This window comes from Protopterus annectens, chromosome 13.part0 (genome assembly GCF_019279795.1).
Source record: "Protopterus annectens isolate FY-2018-M chromosome 13.part0, PAN1.0, whole genome shotgun sequence".
Lineage (NCBI taxonomy): Eukaryota > Metazoa > Chordata > Ceratodontiformes > Protopteridae > Protopterus > Protopterus annectens.
The window spans coordinates 238,574,973-238,590,854 of NC_056747.1; the positions used below are offsets into that span (position 1 = coordinate 238,574,973).

Sequence of the window (15,882 nt, forward strand, 5' to 3'; positions counted from 1 at the left end):
ACAAATGTTTCTCCAAAATGTCTATTTCTATTTTTGGTGGTATTTCTATTCCTTTTGCCTTGTTTCCAGTTTTATATCAAACTTTTTTGTGTCATCAATGAATTACTTATTTTTTTACTTTTCCTTTGTATGTATCTGCATATCTTTAGCTTTTCTGCCTGTGCTATCTTTAATTTATTTGCAATACTGTACAGTAGATTCTGGTCTGTTCTGATACTGTGTGTTGCTTTTAATTAGATCTGTCTTTGTAAGTATGTTTGTGGATTTGTTCTCTCTTATTTACACTTAACAGTGACACTTGTCTTAATTGCTTTATAGTTTTTTCTGTTCAGTACTTCCATGATGACATTTGATTTCTTCCCTCATTGTCCTGTGCTTTTGTGATGGGTTTCTGTATGACTTATCCCTAATCTTTAGTATCCTAGTCCACACATCTTTACAACTATCTTAACACATTTTCTCTGTCTGTCACTTTCTGCTTTTAATACTACCATTAAATACATGCCATCTATAATCTACATATTCCCACCACCTAGCTGTAGGACTCTAGCTATATCTAGCCTACCTTTAACTCTCTAATTCTGCCTTCCCACTATACTTACTTTTCCCTTTTCCTACTCCCCCCCCCCCCAAAAAAAAAAAAAATTTAACTGTATTGTTAAATATGTCTAACTATGTCATTTTCCTACATGTTTGTTCCATTGTTACTATATTGTGCCTTTTTAAAACATATGTGCTGTTTAGATAGTTTTCTATATTATTTCACTTGCTTTATAAGTAAGTTTTTCCTTACAAATTTATGTAATAATTTTCATGCAACTTGGAGCTTTTCTTCCCGGGCCTCCACTGAAAATGGGTCTCAAGCCCAGTAGACTTTCCCGTTCAACAAATGTCTAAGTAAATAAGTTTAGCTACTTAGTAATGTATCCTATTTACTGTTCTATCACATAAGTTTCTGTGAACAGTTTTGATTACTATTTTCTTTTGTTTTATCAGGCCTCTAACATTTTGGGTAGAGTTTCTGTAATTTATTTATTTCATTGATCTTAATATAGCTATCCATTTCTATTAAATCAACCAATGCTTCCTTTTGATAATTTTCTTCTAAACTAAGGGCACATTCTTTTGTTCTCCATTTTCTGTAAACATTCTACAGAAAGTTCTAGAGCATCTTCCTGTGCCACATGCTCTTCAGTTTCATCCTGTCATTCGTTGCTCTTTCATATGGGAACTCACTGACCTATTAGTCCACAACATTGACTGCTTCTAACTTGCCACTGTTTCCTGCTCCTTCCCTTGTTGTGCCACTCCAGTTGAACTTTTGTACTGGTTTCCTACTGAAGGCTCCAAACTATCTTCATATGTCAACTGAGCAGATGCTTCCCATTCCACCAGTTGCTCATTAATATGGATAGTCATTGTTCTGTCCTGCTGTGATGTTGAGTTGGATTTTCTACACTAAATCCTTCACCTTGCAGGCAATCCATAACTTCATTTTCTATTTAACTACTCCATTACTAGTCTTCTCTATTTTCCCCCATTGTTTTTTTTTTGTATTGTAAAATTTTCCATATCCAGATGCCTTTGCCTATATTTCTTGTCATATCTTTGGTGCTTCTTTTTTTGTATTGATTAGTTTTGCTTTCTCGTTTGCATAAATATTGTACCATATTAAATCTTTCTTTCCCATGTATGCATTTCTTCTTCAGATGTCTCCTGCTCCTGTTTCTCCTTACTTTGGAGACTCCTTGTTCCATCATACTGTGACGTAACCTGTTAGACTTTCTACACTAAATCCTTCACTTCACATGCTTTCCATAACTTCAGCCTCTTTGTTTAACTTTTGCTCAACTAATCTTCTGTTCTACGCCCCCTTTATGATCTTATTTTTTTGTATTGTGAAATTTTCTGTATCTGGGTGCCTTTGCCTGAATTTCTCAAGATATCTTTGGAGCTGCTTTTTTGTATTGATTAGTTTGGCTTTCTCCTTTGCATAAGTACTGCACCATATTAGATTTTCCCATGTCCATGTTTCTTCTTTATACCTTTCAAAAATATCTAGTTTTTTTCTTTATTTTATAATTTTGCACTTCATTGTCTTTTTCCAAATGGCTTAGGGTTTCTTGGTCTGTATAATGTTTTTCACAAATCTGTTACATTAGTGAACACAGATTAGTATTTGAAGCTTTTGACATTTTTTTTTGTATTTTTCTTCGCAAATCTGTCGTCTTTTTGTACATCATCTATCCAGAAATGCTGGAATTCTTGCATAATAGTAATACATAATTTCTTATCCTCAATAGTCCACTCTGTCATCTTTATGGCTCTGTTTTGGGCTTTCAGTTTTTGTGGACCATCACTTTGAAGGAGTACAGATGTGTCTGAGCTAGTATTGATGGCTGCAGTTATGTTAAGGGTTTAATTGCAGAGGTTTGAAGCAGGGGTTGTGCAGTGGTAGGTCTTGCTTCTGTGGGAGCAGAGTGGATGGCCAAAGTGTTTTATTAGGGGGAATAGACAGTGTGTATGATTTGACTTTTGGCATTTCCCGGTTAGGGGTCGCCACAGTGGAACTCCAGTCCGCTCATGATAGGCAGTGGATTTTTACGGTGCCAACGCCAACCTTCAACGAAGGCACGCCCATTCATGCTCGCACCTACCTGCATGCCTTTAACGTCACTCAACCGCAGGGAGGACATGCAGACTCCACACAGAAGGCACTCCAGCCGAGAATCGAACGGGAGAACCCCTTGCTGTGAGGCGACAACGCTAACCGCTGCACCACCAGTGTATGATAAACTTGCCAAATGCTGATGTAATGCCTATGGTTTTGAAATGTAAGTATGTTGCATATGAAGGTCAGATGGTTAGTGGAAGAGAAATGTGTGCATTGAGATCATTGAGATGAGCGTTTAGTGGTAGAAGTTGGTGATAAGTATAAGTAATGTTTTTATGTTTGTGTGAGAGATATGGTGGTTTGTAATAGTTGATAGTGTGCCTAAGATGTTACAAGGTAAATTGTGGATGATTGGTGGAATCTGATGAAGTAATAAAGTGAAATAAAGGTATAGTGTTGGAGATTAACATTGGGTATGGAGGGTGTATGGTATTGAGTAATCAGAGTTGTTTTGTCTGGTGTGTGTATTTTCATTGGGAGGGTTTTAGGGGTGGGTAGTGGGAGGAAGTATAAATTGACATGGGTTGGCTGGGCAGTTGAGGATGGGAGGGCAATTAAGTGGAATACACCTTGAGTTATAGCAGAGGTGCACTGTAAACCCAGAGAGCAATGAGATAATAGACATTAAACAGGTAGGCAGTGACCTAAAACTCGCTAATCTTGTGTGTGGTGAAACAGTAAAGCTTAACAGCTAGCATAAACTTCCCACTTGTCAGATTTAATGGATGGAGCAGGCTGCCCATTTCCACAGTAATGTTGAGTGACAGTGCTGCAATTTTGTTTAGCACATGGGCATCCTCATATCAGTTAATTTAGAATAAACTTTAAAAACAGACAAAACGAGCACCACCCTGTAATCTTAAGTGGGCTTTGCCAGCAACACTAAAATTAGAAGAGAGGGTGTTACATGCCACTTGACATGGTGATCTCTTTCGTAAGAGGTATCTGATTTGAGGCACAGTCTGTAGGGATGAGTCAAGCGTCACAGGCTGTGTTACCCATTCTGCGTATTTAACATATGTTTCTGGCTGCGCTTGTTGCCTTAAGCTGGTTGCCCAGATGATCTAAGCCTAGTCCCCTTCAGGGACCTGTTTCCTCTTGTAAGTGATGCACAGTTTACAGGAGGCCTGGAGGGCCACCACAAGGGATCTTGACTTGGCTAAATAGAAGGAAGTTCTGTATCTGGTGCAGCAGTCATCAGAAACCATGTATGCCTTCTGCCTTTGCCTAACTTGTATGAGCTTTTGAATGGTTTAACTTGCACATTAAGGGACACCTGTCAGTTATTGCTGTATATTTTTCTGTGAATTCCTTGTCCCAGTAGTTCTTAAGACCATCTGTTTGCATCAAAATTTAAATTTTGTGGTAGAGAAAGCTATCTTGTCTGCTTTGGAGCTGCCAAGTTTGAAATTGTTAAATGGCTTGAAAGACTTGGTAGCCATTATCTCCTCCATGAAAGTCTGTGCTGCCAGCTCTGTTGCGCAAGGATCCACATTCCATCTTTCACAGGACACTGTACTCCATAGAAGTTGCACCTTTACACTGAATGTGACTGCACAGTTATTAAAACCAGTCAGCTGCCATTTTTTAATCTTATGCCTTATAGCAAACGAGTAAGGATACTGATTTTGATGGATCTGCAGACTTTGCATTTTTAGATTACGTATGTCCGATACAGTGCACTGATTTGTCATTTGATTTGTATACTTGACTGCCCGTCTCATACATGAGCTTCAATGGTCATTTTGTCTGGCTGGTAAATTTGAATGAGTACTCTCTCCATCCGTACTTATAACTTGCATGTTACAGGTGTATGCCATTATTCTGTACACAGATATGCACATTACTTGCTCATGTAATTTTTCATTAAGTGTGTATTACAAGTCTGTCTCTGTATTATACACAGTGTTTTATATTAAAGTTTGAGTGTTTTGTGTGCAGTCTTGTTTTCTGTGTTGTGTGTATACACTGTGGTATTTGTTGCTTGTGTGTGTTTTGAAGGCTAATTAGTTAAACTTTTTTGTGTTTACTGAAGTCATGCATGCAACGCAGTCTGATATGTTCACATTTTATTTTTTCTAGATTTGGGTGAATGAGGGCACCAAGCTCGTCTATTTCCAGGCCACCAAAGACACACCATTGGAACATCATCTCTATGGTGTTAGCTATGAGTCTCCAGGCGAAATTGTCAGATTAACCACTCTTGGTTTTTCCCATAGCTGTTCAATGAGTCAGGTGAGAGAATATGCAAAGCAGCATTTTAAGCAAGAACGTGTGAAAGTCTTCATTGCTGTCATCTTCCTGAGGGAGCTAACCTAGACTTGGCAGTTCTTGGTAAGATGGACAAGTTTAAATAGTGAACGTCAGGAAGATACCAGTGAAGTGTTTTTGTTATGCTACTCATGACTATTAAAGGGCTAATTTGTACAGAATTACTTAAATTTAAGTTGATCAGTTAAAAATAAATAGCCAGTGATCTAATGCAGTATTCACCCATTTGCTTATCAAATGCTTCATGTGTTGCACTTTTTATCATTAAGTTTGAGCCCATGTGTGTATACCAATTATTGGCAAGTGTAAGTTCCTGTTGTAGTGCCTCTGTCAGAGGAGGACTTGACAGTGACTGTCTGCTTACAATCATCTGCCAACTTTGCTAACCAGAAATCCCCGTTTGATAAGTGGATATCTGAGAGGTAGATATTAAATAACACAAGTCCCTAAGGAACTCTACTGGTCACTTTTATGCCGTGAGGATACATCCCCTACGCTTGCTTAGGAACAGGATTCACACTCTGTCCACTAACCACATATGGGTCAATTTGAATTTCATTCAGTTTATTTTATTATATTTGCATGTGGTATGGTTTCGATTGCCTTGGTGAGGTCAAGGTATGTGGACAACTTGCTCAGTTAACAGCCTGCATAACCTTCTCAAAGAAGTTCATAGGATTCATAAGGCAGGCTCTCCCCTTGGTAAAGCAAATTGCTGAGGTTTGAGTCTGATATGATTTTTGGTATAGTCAATTAGGTCAGTTATATGTTCTTTGGCTTTGCATGCAAGACTTGCAAAGCTGTGTGTGTAATTCCTGTGTCCATAATGGGGCCAGTCTTGTGGAGGGGTGTTACAGCAGCTGTGCACTGTTCCCATGGGCTAAACCCATTCTTCTAGGCTCATGGTGGAGAGGTCAGAAATATAAAAGGCGGAGTGGGCCTGGCGCTGCCATTTAAGCAACCAGGTATGCTGTCAGGCCCCATAGATGAGATGTTCTTTGTTTTGCAAAGTACTTTGTGTATGTCTTGTCTGGGATAAGTGGACGTTTTATCACTGAGGTGAAGTTAGCACTAAATGTATGGACCATTATGCTGGCAGTATCCACTAGATTAATGTAGGTAGTACCATTATGAATAAGTGAGCAATTTTGGATATTTTCTGATATAACTAATGATGGATTTGTAGTTTTCTTTTTGACTTCTGAAACCTTGTTTGCGGTCATGGTATGCCTTTGTTTTTCTGAAATCCTTTTTTTACTTTTTTGTCTCTGTTCTTACTTTTGGGGGGGTCTTTTGTTCTGCTGTATAGATTTGAGTTTCATCCTTTTATTATATAGTTTATCGATGCTTGGGGGCCACCATGCTAGTTTGCTTTTAAACCTCTCTATTCGCTTTGATCTAGTTGGGACTGCCAATTTAATACATTTGTCCAAATGCACGTAGAACTTGTTCTTAACTCTTTGCAGTATCAACTTATGGGTAATACCACTAAATTTGAATTTGGTGTCTTCGTAAAATTGCAAGAGATTTGTACATTTAAAGTCCTTGCGATGTTCTTCGTGTTTCACTGTTGCAGTCATCACATTTGGGTTATCCCTGCCAGGGTAGCCCTCAGCTGGCCCGAATACCAGAGGCTTAGTATTTGTGTCAGTTGCTGACGCTTCAGGACTGACGTCAGGTCGTCAGTAGTATAAAGTAAGGCAGCCTACGCCATTACACCAGTCTTTCTTGCTGTGTAGCCCAAAGCAGAAGCAGTTTGCACGAGTGTCGGTCGGCCGCTACCTGAGTTTCATCTACCAAATTGAAGCTGGAGTCTTCTAAAGCTAAGTACCCCGTTGGGGATCCTTTTTTCCTTGCACTAACTGATGTCAGAAAAAGTTAACAATTGTCTTGCCTGTGGAAAGCAAATACACAGCGACTTTCATTCTTACTGCGTCAATTGTTTAGACCCAGACTACGACGTCCCCCGTTGTCGTTTCTTTACTTTGTTCAACACCAGAACTATCCATTGTCGGGTGCTTATTGTAGCTAGATATTTTCGCTTACAGTCCTCGAACTTTGATAAGGCTTCGGTAAGCCATCCGACAGCAGATCTTCTGAAAAAACATAAACATAAAGATAGACAGAGACGGACCGCACAGGTCCAAACCTACCAACGACGCTCCTGTTAAGCTAGTTAGTTCTCCAGTCCACAATGAGGCGCTTTTGGAAGCCCCTGATGCCCGATTCTGTGGATTTGCAGGCCGCTACAGAGACCCTTTCGGAGTCCGGTATGCCGCAAAACTCTTCGACTAAGGATCCTGCGGTCGTCTCTACCTTGAATCGGTCCGGAGCCGCTGAGCAGACACTGGCTTCTTAGGAAGTCCTTCACACTACCAATTCTTAACACAAACCGACGTCATCTTTCGCGACTACCGTTCTTTCGAAAATGACCACTTTTTAAGGCCCAGGGTATGAACCACACCCAAGAAACAGACGACCCAATCTCAGGCACCTGCTTCCTTGCCTCAGTCTCAAACGCTTAAAATGGCAGAAGACCTTAGGCTGATGAGGGGAAGCCAAGCTACCCCCTCCAAAAGGAAGAGGGGTCTGTCCCCTGTAGTTTTGTCTGAACAAGAGTCATATGACTCTGATGCATCGGAATATGAAGACATGCAACCCCTCTCTACTTAAGAGGATTCTGATGCAGAGGATTCCATCTCTTCAGCCCCTTCCCCAGAGGATTTTTTTCCTTTGGGGAAAAACCCTTCATACTTTAAGGGAGCATTTCCAATGGGAGAGTCAGGACTACCCGCAGTCTAAAACAAGACTCGGAATTCTTAGATCTTCCACAGCACAGACCCTTGGCCATCCCCCCAGTCCAGGATGTTGTGGAGGATGTTTTCCCTGGAAGACAGCTTCACTCCTGACACCCAGAAAACCAGACAGGTACTACAGAGTCCCCGACTCTCACAAATTTCTTTTCAAAAATCCTACTGCTGACCCTGAGGTAATTTCTCAAGGGCTTTAAAGGGATTAAACCAACCTCTTCTAAGAATCCCACCCCCTCAGATAGGGATTCCAGAGCACTAGACAGATGGGGTAACAAAGTCTACACCTCAGGTACTCTTGATATCAGGGCACTGAATTGTCAGTTCCATATGCTAAAATTTCAGCAACATATACTCAAACTCCTTAAACAAAAAATGTCTTCCTTTCCTGCTTGTGCAGAATCTAGAGAGTTACAAGAGTTTTAATGCATTCTGCAAGTCAAGTAACTAAACGCGCCTTGCACTGTGGATGTTCTTCGTTTCACTGTTGCAGTCCTTACATTTGGGTAATCCTGCTGGCAGGTTGCCCTCAGTCGGCCTGAATTCCAAAGTCCTGGGTCCTGCATCGGCTGTCGTCGCCCCCTCCCTGACGTCAGGTCGTCAGGGGTATAAAAGAAGCAGCCGACACCATTTTATTTAGTCTTTATTGCTGCGCGGTGCCCGAAGCAGAAGCAGTTCGCAAGTGTCGGTCGGCCGACTCCTGAGATTTTCGAGTTCGAATTTCAGATCCGAAGTCTTCTATAAAGCTAAGTACCCCATTGGGGAAACTTTTTTTTCTTGCTTCAGAACCGATGTCAGAAAAAGTTAATAATTGTATTTCTTGTGGGAAGCTAATACCTCATAAGAACTTACATTCTTACTGTATTCCTTGCCTAGGCCCTGATCATAATTTTCTGGGTTGTCTGTTTTGTGCTAGATTTAACCAACGCACTATTAAGTGTCGGTATGATTATGCATTAAACTACTTTGGACGCAGATTTAATTATCCAGAAATGTTGTCGGAAAGCCATCCGACTACCGGAGTTCACAAAAAACACAAAGAAAAAGAAAGCCGTGGCCCAAAACAGACTAAGCTTCTCCTAAGCCAGTCGCCGGTTCTCAATGAGCTGCGTTCGCAGCTCCTGACGACCTCTACTTTAGAGTCGCAGGCCGCTACCGACTCCCACGTGGAGCCGGCCATGCCGCTGGAAACTCAAAAGTATTGGAGCTTCTGACGCTAATCCTTCAGATGGGTCCGGAGCCGCTGAGCAGGCACTGGCTTCTGCGGGTGTATTCAGACCCAAACACCTATACATTAAACCGACTTCAAAGGCAAAGACTAAAGCACCTTCAAAGACAAAGAAGCAACCTCAAGAGCCACATGGACAGGCCTCCATGCCCAAAAAACAAACGCTCAAAATGGCTGAAGACTTGATTACCTTGATCAGGGGTTCCCATCCCCCTCCTAATAAGAGGCCTAGACAAGAGACTGACTATGAATCTTCAGATCAGGTTTCCATTTCTTCTGATTCCTCTTCTGATCAGGAATATTCTTTTCCCTTCTATGAGGATTCTGATGCTGAAGAAATCCATGCCTTCAGCTTCTCCTCCTGAGGATTATTCTTTTGGGGAAACATTACATCCCATGAAGGAGCATTTCCACTGGGAGAGCCAGGATTTTTCAGAGTCTAAAAAGAGGCTCAGGGATTTCCTGTTACTACCTCAGCACAAGCCACTAGCCATCCCTCCTGTGTTAGACATTGTAGATGATGTTTTCAGAGTCAAGCCTTACCCCTGACTCCTTGCCCTCCAGCTCCTGTTAAGCCTGACAGATATTACGGGGTTCCTGGCTCGCATAAATTCCTTTTTAAAAACCCTGCTACAGACCCGGAAACTATTTTTCAGGGTCCCAAGGGTGTTGAGGCTTCCACTGCAAAAAACCCTGCCCCTTCTGATAGGGATTCTAGGGCACTGGATAGATGGGGAAAAAGGTTTACACATCTGCTACCTTGACTATAAGGGCCTTAAACTGTCAGTTTCATATGCTCAAATATCAACAACATGTCATGGCATTGCTTAAACAGAAAATGTTAAATTCTGAATGCGCAGAAAACAAGGAAATGCAGGATATATTGCATGCAGCTGAACAAGTTGGAAAGCATACTTTGCAATGTGGTTTTGATTCTTTAGAGGCCTCTTGCAGGGCCGCAGTTACTGGTTCTGTAATTAGAAGGCATGCTTGGTTAAAGGAACAAAGTCTGCCTGATCATGTTAAAGTTAAATTATTAGATGCACCTTTACAGCATGATTCTTTGTTTGGTGTTAAGGCAGAAGAGGTGTTAAAGAAAATGTAGGACAAGGCTAAATCTATGCAAATGGTCCAAGATTTCTTACAAGTACAGCCACCTAGGTTTAGTAGACACTGGCCAACAAAGAATTGGTCGTTTCCAGTGTCAGACCTCCAAAAGGGTAGACCCAGACGCCCTATAGGCAGAACCCAGGCTCGAGTTTCATACAGGTCAAAGCAGTGGGATGCTTCTACCGCCAAAAGTGGAGAAGATGAATCACAACCTTGCAGGAAACATTCCCAATGACTTCCCCCTGCCTGCACCAAGCACTTATTTCCTGGCAGCACCCTTAGGGGGAAAATTAGCACTTTTTTCTCAAAATTGGCACATTATAACCCAGGACAAGTGGGTTCTAAATATCGTGTCACAAGGCTACAAGTTCCATTTCCATACCCTGCCAAAGAAAAACGGCTGGCCAGATCTGCCAAAAAATCAATGGGCAGAGGCACAAAAACAAGTCTTATCCCTCATGGACATGAGCCATTCAGCAAGTGCCAGAGCAAGTGCGGGGACAAGGATTTTACTCAAGACTGTTCTTGTTACCCAGAAAGGACAAGGCTTGGAGGCCAATACTGGACCTATCGATTCTGAATACGTTCCTGGATATACCAAAATGCAAAATGTGACTTTGCAGCAACTACTGCTCATACTGGGCAAGAACGCTTAGCTTTTAACTTTAGACCTAAAAGAGGCATACCTGCATGTCCCAATCGGACAAATATGCAGAAGATACCTCAGATTCAAGGCTGGCTCAATGCATTACCAATTCTCTGCACTGCCCTTTGGCTTATCTACTGCGCTCAGGGTCTTTACAAAGTGTCTGGCACCAGTAATTGTATTATGCAGACAGAGGAATACAAATATATCTTTACTTGGACTGTCTGATTCAAGCAGAGAACAAGGACATTCTTGTACAGCATCTGGCCTTTGTGAAAAAACATGCCTAGGGTACACAGTCAACGAAAAGAAATCAAAAGTAGTACCCTCTCAAGAGATAATATTCCTGGATGCAAGCTTAAATACAACTGCCCAGATGGCTTATCTCACGCCAGACACAGACAACTGACTACCTACTTCAAAATGTTAGCAACAAAGACCCAGTTATCTGCAAGAAAAATTCTGCAGGCTTTGGGCTTCATGGCATCCTGCATCCTACTAATTCCATATGCAAGACTGCATATGAGGAAACTTCAATGGTACCTAAAAAGTGTTGGGACTCAACATTGCCACAGCCTGGAAACTATGATTACTCTCATTCCCTGCCTGCAACAGGAGTTTCGATGGTGGGTAAAGGCTTGTCACCAAAACAAGGGACAGCCGTTCACATTACCCCCAGCCAGACAGACACTAACAACGGATGTGTCAGATTATGCCTGGGGGGCCCACATGGCAGGAAAATGCATTCAGGGAACATGGACCTCAAACCAAATGCATCTACATATCAATCAAAAAGAGATGCTAGCTGTTCAAAATGCCCTGAAAGCCTTCAAGGACCTACTTCAACCAGGACAACTACTGATAGACAACACCACCACGGTCATGTGGTATATAAACAAGCAGGAGGGCACACATTCTTACCCCCTTTACAGTCTAGTCTTGACTTGGTGGGACATAGCATTGACTTACCAAGTACATCTGCAGGCACAATTCCTGCCAGGAAGGAAAAATACTCTGACAGACTAACTAAGCAGAAACCTCATGGATCCCCACGAGTGGCAGCTGGATCCACAAGTCTTCAGCATGATAACAATGAAATGGGGATGCCCGGACATAGATCTATTTGTCTCCCATCACAACTACCAACTACAGAGATTCTGCACAAGGATTTATCACAGACAAGCATGGAAAGTGGACGCCCTATCCTTCAACTGGAAAAACCTATCAGTGTATGCCTTTCCCCCTCTGCCTCTTCTCCCCCAAGGTACTCCTAAAGGTCAGACAGCAAAAGCCAAAGATGATACTGATTGCACCAGACTGGCCCCGCCAGCATTGGTACCCAATATTAAGGAGTTTGTCTCCATGCCCAGCTTGGACCCTACCACAAGTATTGCATCTACTGTCCCAGCAAAAAATCAGATCCTACACAGCCAGCTCAGGACTTTAAACCTGGCAGCATGGCGGATAATGTAGTCATACAAAACACACCTCTCAGCAAAGCTGTCATGAATGTCATTTTGGAAGCCAGAAGGCCTAGTACTAGAAAATCTTATGCTGGTAAATGGAAGAGATTATGTGCTTGGAACCAGGCACAAGGAACAGATACAGCTGTGCCAAATATTCCTCAATTTACAATACTTAACTGAGATGCTGGACAAAGGCCTATCTTTCTCATCTATTAAAATTCATGCCTCTGCCATTTTGGCTCATTACAATGCAGAGCCACCAATCTTTTCTCATCCCTTATTAAAACAGTACCTCAGAGGAGCCAAAAATTTAAGACCTCCAAGGAGATCACCAATGCCTGCATGGGACCTCAACTATGTCTTGGAAAAACTCACTCTGCCTCCTTTTGAGCCAGCTGCTACTGCTGATTTAAAGTTTTTATCTTGGAAAACAGCTCTGCTCCTAGCAATAACTTCTGCAAGACGAGTTTCAGAGCTACAGGCACTCATGGCTGTGGAACCTTTTATCATTTTTTATCCGGACAGAGTCTCCCTGAGGACATACCCAACATTTATGCCTAAAGTGGTGTCCAGTGTGGCTCTCAACCAAACCATTCATCTGCCAACTTTTTATCCAAATCCACAGAAAAGGAAAGAATTCTGCATTTTTTGGACGTACACAGACGGCTTAGATTCTACTTGGACATAACCAAAGTTTTCAGAAAAACAGAGCAGTTACTAGTGACATATGCTGCAGGATCACAAGGAAAGGCCATCTCAAAGCAGACTGTCAAGATGGATAGGCCACTGCATTAGTTAGTTACTTATACCATGGAAAGCCAGTGCCTAAGGGCATTAGGCCACATTACACCAGAGCTGCAGCCACTTCAGCAGCCTTTCTCAGGGGAGTACCAACCAAGGACATTTTAGAGGCAGCTACTTGGAGTTCAGTGCACACCTTTACAAAGCACTATCATCTGCCACTCTACTCTAAATCCAGGGCAGGCTTTGCCATTGCAGTTCTTCAGGGTCTCATAGCTGCCCCTAATGCTGTTGAGCTCCAGCCTTCCAACCATAGCTTTGGGAATCTACCCAAATGTAATGACTGCAACAGTGAAACACGAAGAACATAGTACAGTTGTGTACACTTACCGTAAATATAGATGTTCGAGTGTATTCACTGTTGCAGTCCAGAAAAACTAAATAAAATTGCGTCTGCTGCTTCTTTTATACCCCTGACGACCTGCCGTCAGGGAAGGGGTGACGACAGCCGATGCAGGACCCAGGACTTTGGAATTCAGGCCGACTGAGGGCAACCTGCCAGCAGGATTACCCAAATGTAATGACTGCAACAGTGAATACACTCTAACATCTACATTTATGGTTAATGTACACAACTGTACTTTTTGATGCCCTAGAAGCTTCTTGCAGGGCAGCAGTCACCGGATCTGTCATTAGAAGGCATGCATGGCTTAAGGAACAGCCCTTGACAGACCATGTCAAATCTAAATTGTTGGATGCCCCCTTGCACAAAGACAACTTATTTGGCACTAAGGCAGAAGAGGTCTTAAAGATGGAAGAAAAATCAAAATTTATGCAGACAGTTAATGATTTCTTACAGGTTCAGCCACCCAGGTTCAGCCGGCATTGTCCCACCAAGCACTGTTTTTTTCCTGCTCTCACTAAGCCAGTTCAGCCCAGACCCCGGGGAACCAGACCCCCAGACAGCAACCATAGGGCGCATGCATAGATCTAAGCAGTGGATTACCTCCACTTCAAAATTCAAAATGCTCACCCTCCAGCAGCTGCTACCCATGCTCTCCAAGGATGCTTGGCTAGCCACCCTAGGTCTAAAAGAGGCCTACTTCTACATTCCTATCAGGGAATCATGCAGGAAATATCTCCCTTTCAGGGCAGGATCTTTGCACTTTCAGTTCTCTGTGCTTCCCTTTGGCTTATCTACTGCTCCCAGAGTTTTCACAAAATGTCTGGTTCCGGCCATTGCCTTTTGTGACAAAGGAATATCCAGATTTACCCATACTTAGACTGCCTAATTCAGGGAGACAGCCAGGAAAAGCTGCTCAAGCACCTGGCCGTTGTCAAGTCCCTACTAACTTCCCTAGGGTACACAATCAACAAAAAAAAATCCAAACAGGTGCCCACCCAAAGGAGTATATTCCTGGGACCAAGCCTGGACACAGCATCCCAGATGCCATTCCTTACACCAGAAAAGCAAATTTTCATGACAACCTACTTCTCTCAACTAGTCACCAGACCCCAGCTGTTTGCAAGGAAAGTCCTGCAAGCTCTGGGGTTCATGACATCTTGCATACTGCTCATTCCATATGCCAGACTGAATATGAGGAAACTTCATTGGTACCTAAAAAGCCTTTTGTGTCAACATTCTCAAGACCTGGTGACTCTTATACCTATAATTCCTTGCCTCAGAAAAGATTTTCTTTGGTGGACAGCAGCATGCTCCCACAACAAGGGGTCTACCCTTCTCACCACCTCACACCGCCCAGACCCTCACCACAGATGCATCAGACTATGCTTGGGGTGCACACGTGGACGGAAGGTGCATACAGGGCCAATGGAGCCCACAGCAAATCACTCTGTACATCATCCAAAAAGAGATGATGGTTGTCCAGCATGCCCTGATAGCTTTCAAGCCCCATTTCTCCCCAGGGGCTCTCCTGATCAAAACTGACATCACCAGTGTAATGTGGTATATCAGCAAGCAGGTAGGGACTCACTCCTACCCTCTGTACAGGCTGGCCATGACCATTTGACACAGCCTCTGCCATGCAACTCCACCTGTTAGCACAATTCCTACCAGGTTCTCTCAACTCTCTGGCAGACCAATTAAGCAGAAATCTTCTGAACCCACACGAGTGGCAGCTCAACAGACGAACCTTCACCCTAATAACTCAGAAATGGGGCACCCCGAAGGTCGACCTCTTTGCCCCCCATACCAACCATCAGCTCAGCAAATTCTGCACCAGGGAGCATCACTGCATGGCTTGGAAAGTGGATGCCGTGTACTTCCCCTGGGTCAGTCTATCCGTCTATGCCTTTCCTCCACTACCTGTCATCCCCAGGGTACTGCTCAAAATAAAGGAGGAAAAACCAAAAAAAAAATTCTTATAGCTCTAGACTGGCCTTGCCAGCACTGGTACCCCTTGCTGCGCAGCCTGTCCTCACTGCCACCATGGCATCTTCCTCAGATTCCAGTCCTCCTGACCCAGAGGTAAGGGGAATTCATGCATTCCAATTACAGGCACTCAGTTTGGCAGCTTGGCTTATTTCTAACCCCTGCTCAGTCTGCCAACCTCAGTAAACAGGTACTAGATGTTATACATGAGGCCAGATGCCCTAGCACAAGAAAGTCTTATGCTGACAAATGGAAAAGGTTTTGCATTTGGATTCAGGCTAAGGGAGCCAATGTGGCATAGCCCTCCCCTCCCTCTTATCCTGGATTACTTAGCTGACCTGCTACACAATGGCCTCTTTTTCCTCTTAAAATTCATGCCTCTGCTATCTCTGCGCATTTTCCCAATGAGCAGCCCCGTATCTCACATCCTTTGATCAAACAGTTCCTAAGAGGGGCTAGCAATTTGAGGCCACCCAGAAGAGCACCAACCCCAGCTTGGGACCTTAACTTTGTGTTGAAAAAGCTCACCCTTCCCCCCTTCTAA

At 42.9% G+C, this 15,882-nt stretch overlaps 1 protein-coding gene across 2 annotated transcripts in view; it reads left to right on the forward strand.

The window, feature by feature from the left end:
- The window catches only part of DPP9 (dipeptidyl peptidase 9), a 1,882,741-nt gene that overhangs the window by 720,468 nt on the left and 1,146,391 nt on the right, over positions 1 to 15,882 (forward strand). Inside the window, exon 13 of one of the 2 annotated variants that reach the window (XM_044053788.1) lies at positions 4,757 to 4,903. In XM_044053788.1, the coding sequence (XP_043909723.1) occupies positions 4,757 to 4,770 (14 nt within the window). In that variant the 3' untranslated portion in view covers positions 4,771 to 4,903. Of the gene's footprint in view, positions 1 to 4,756; positions 4,910 to 15,882 lie in introns of those variants that run through there. The other variant, XM_044053789.1, reaches the window with a different exon arrangement.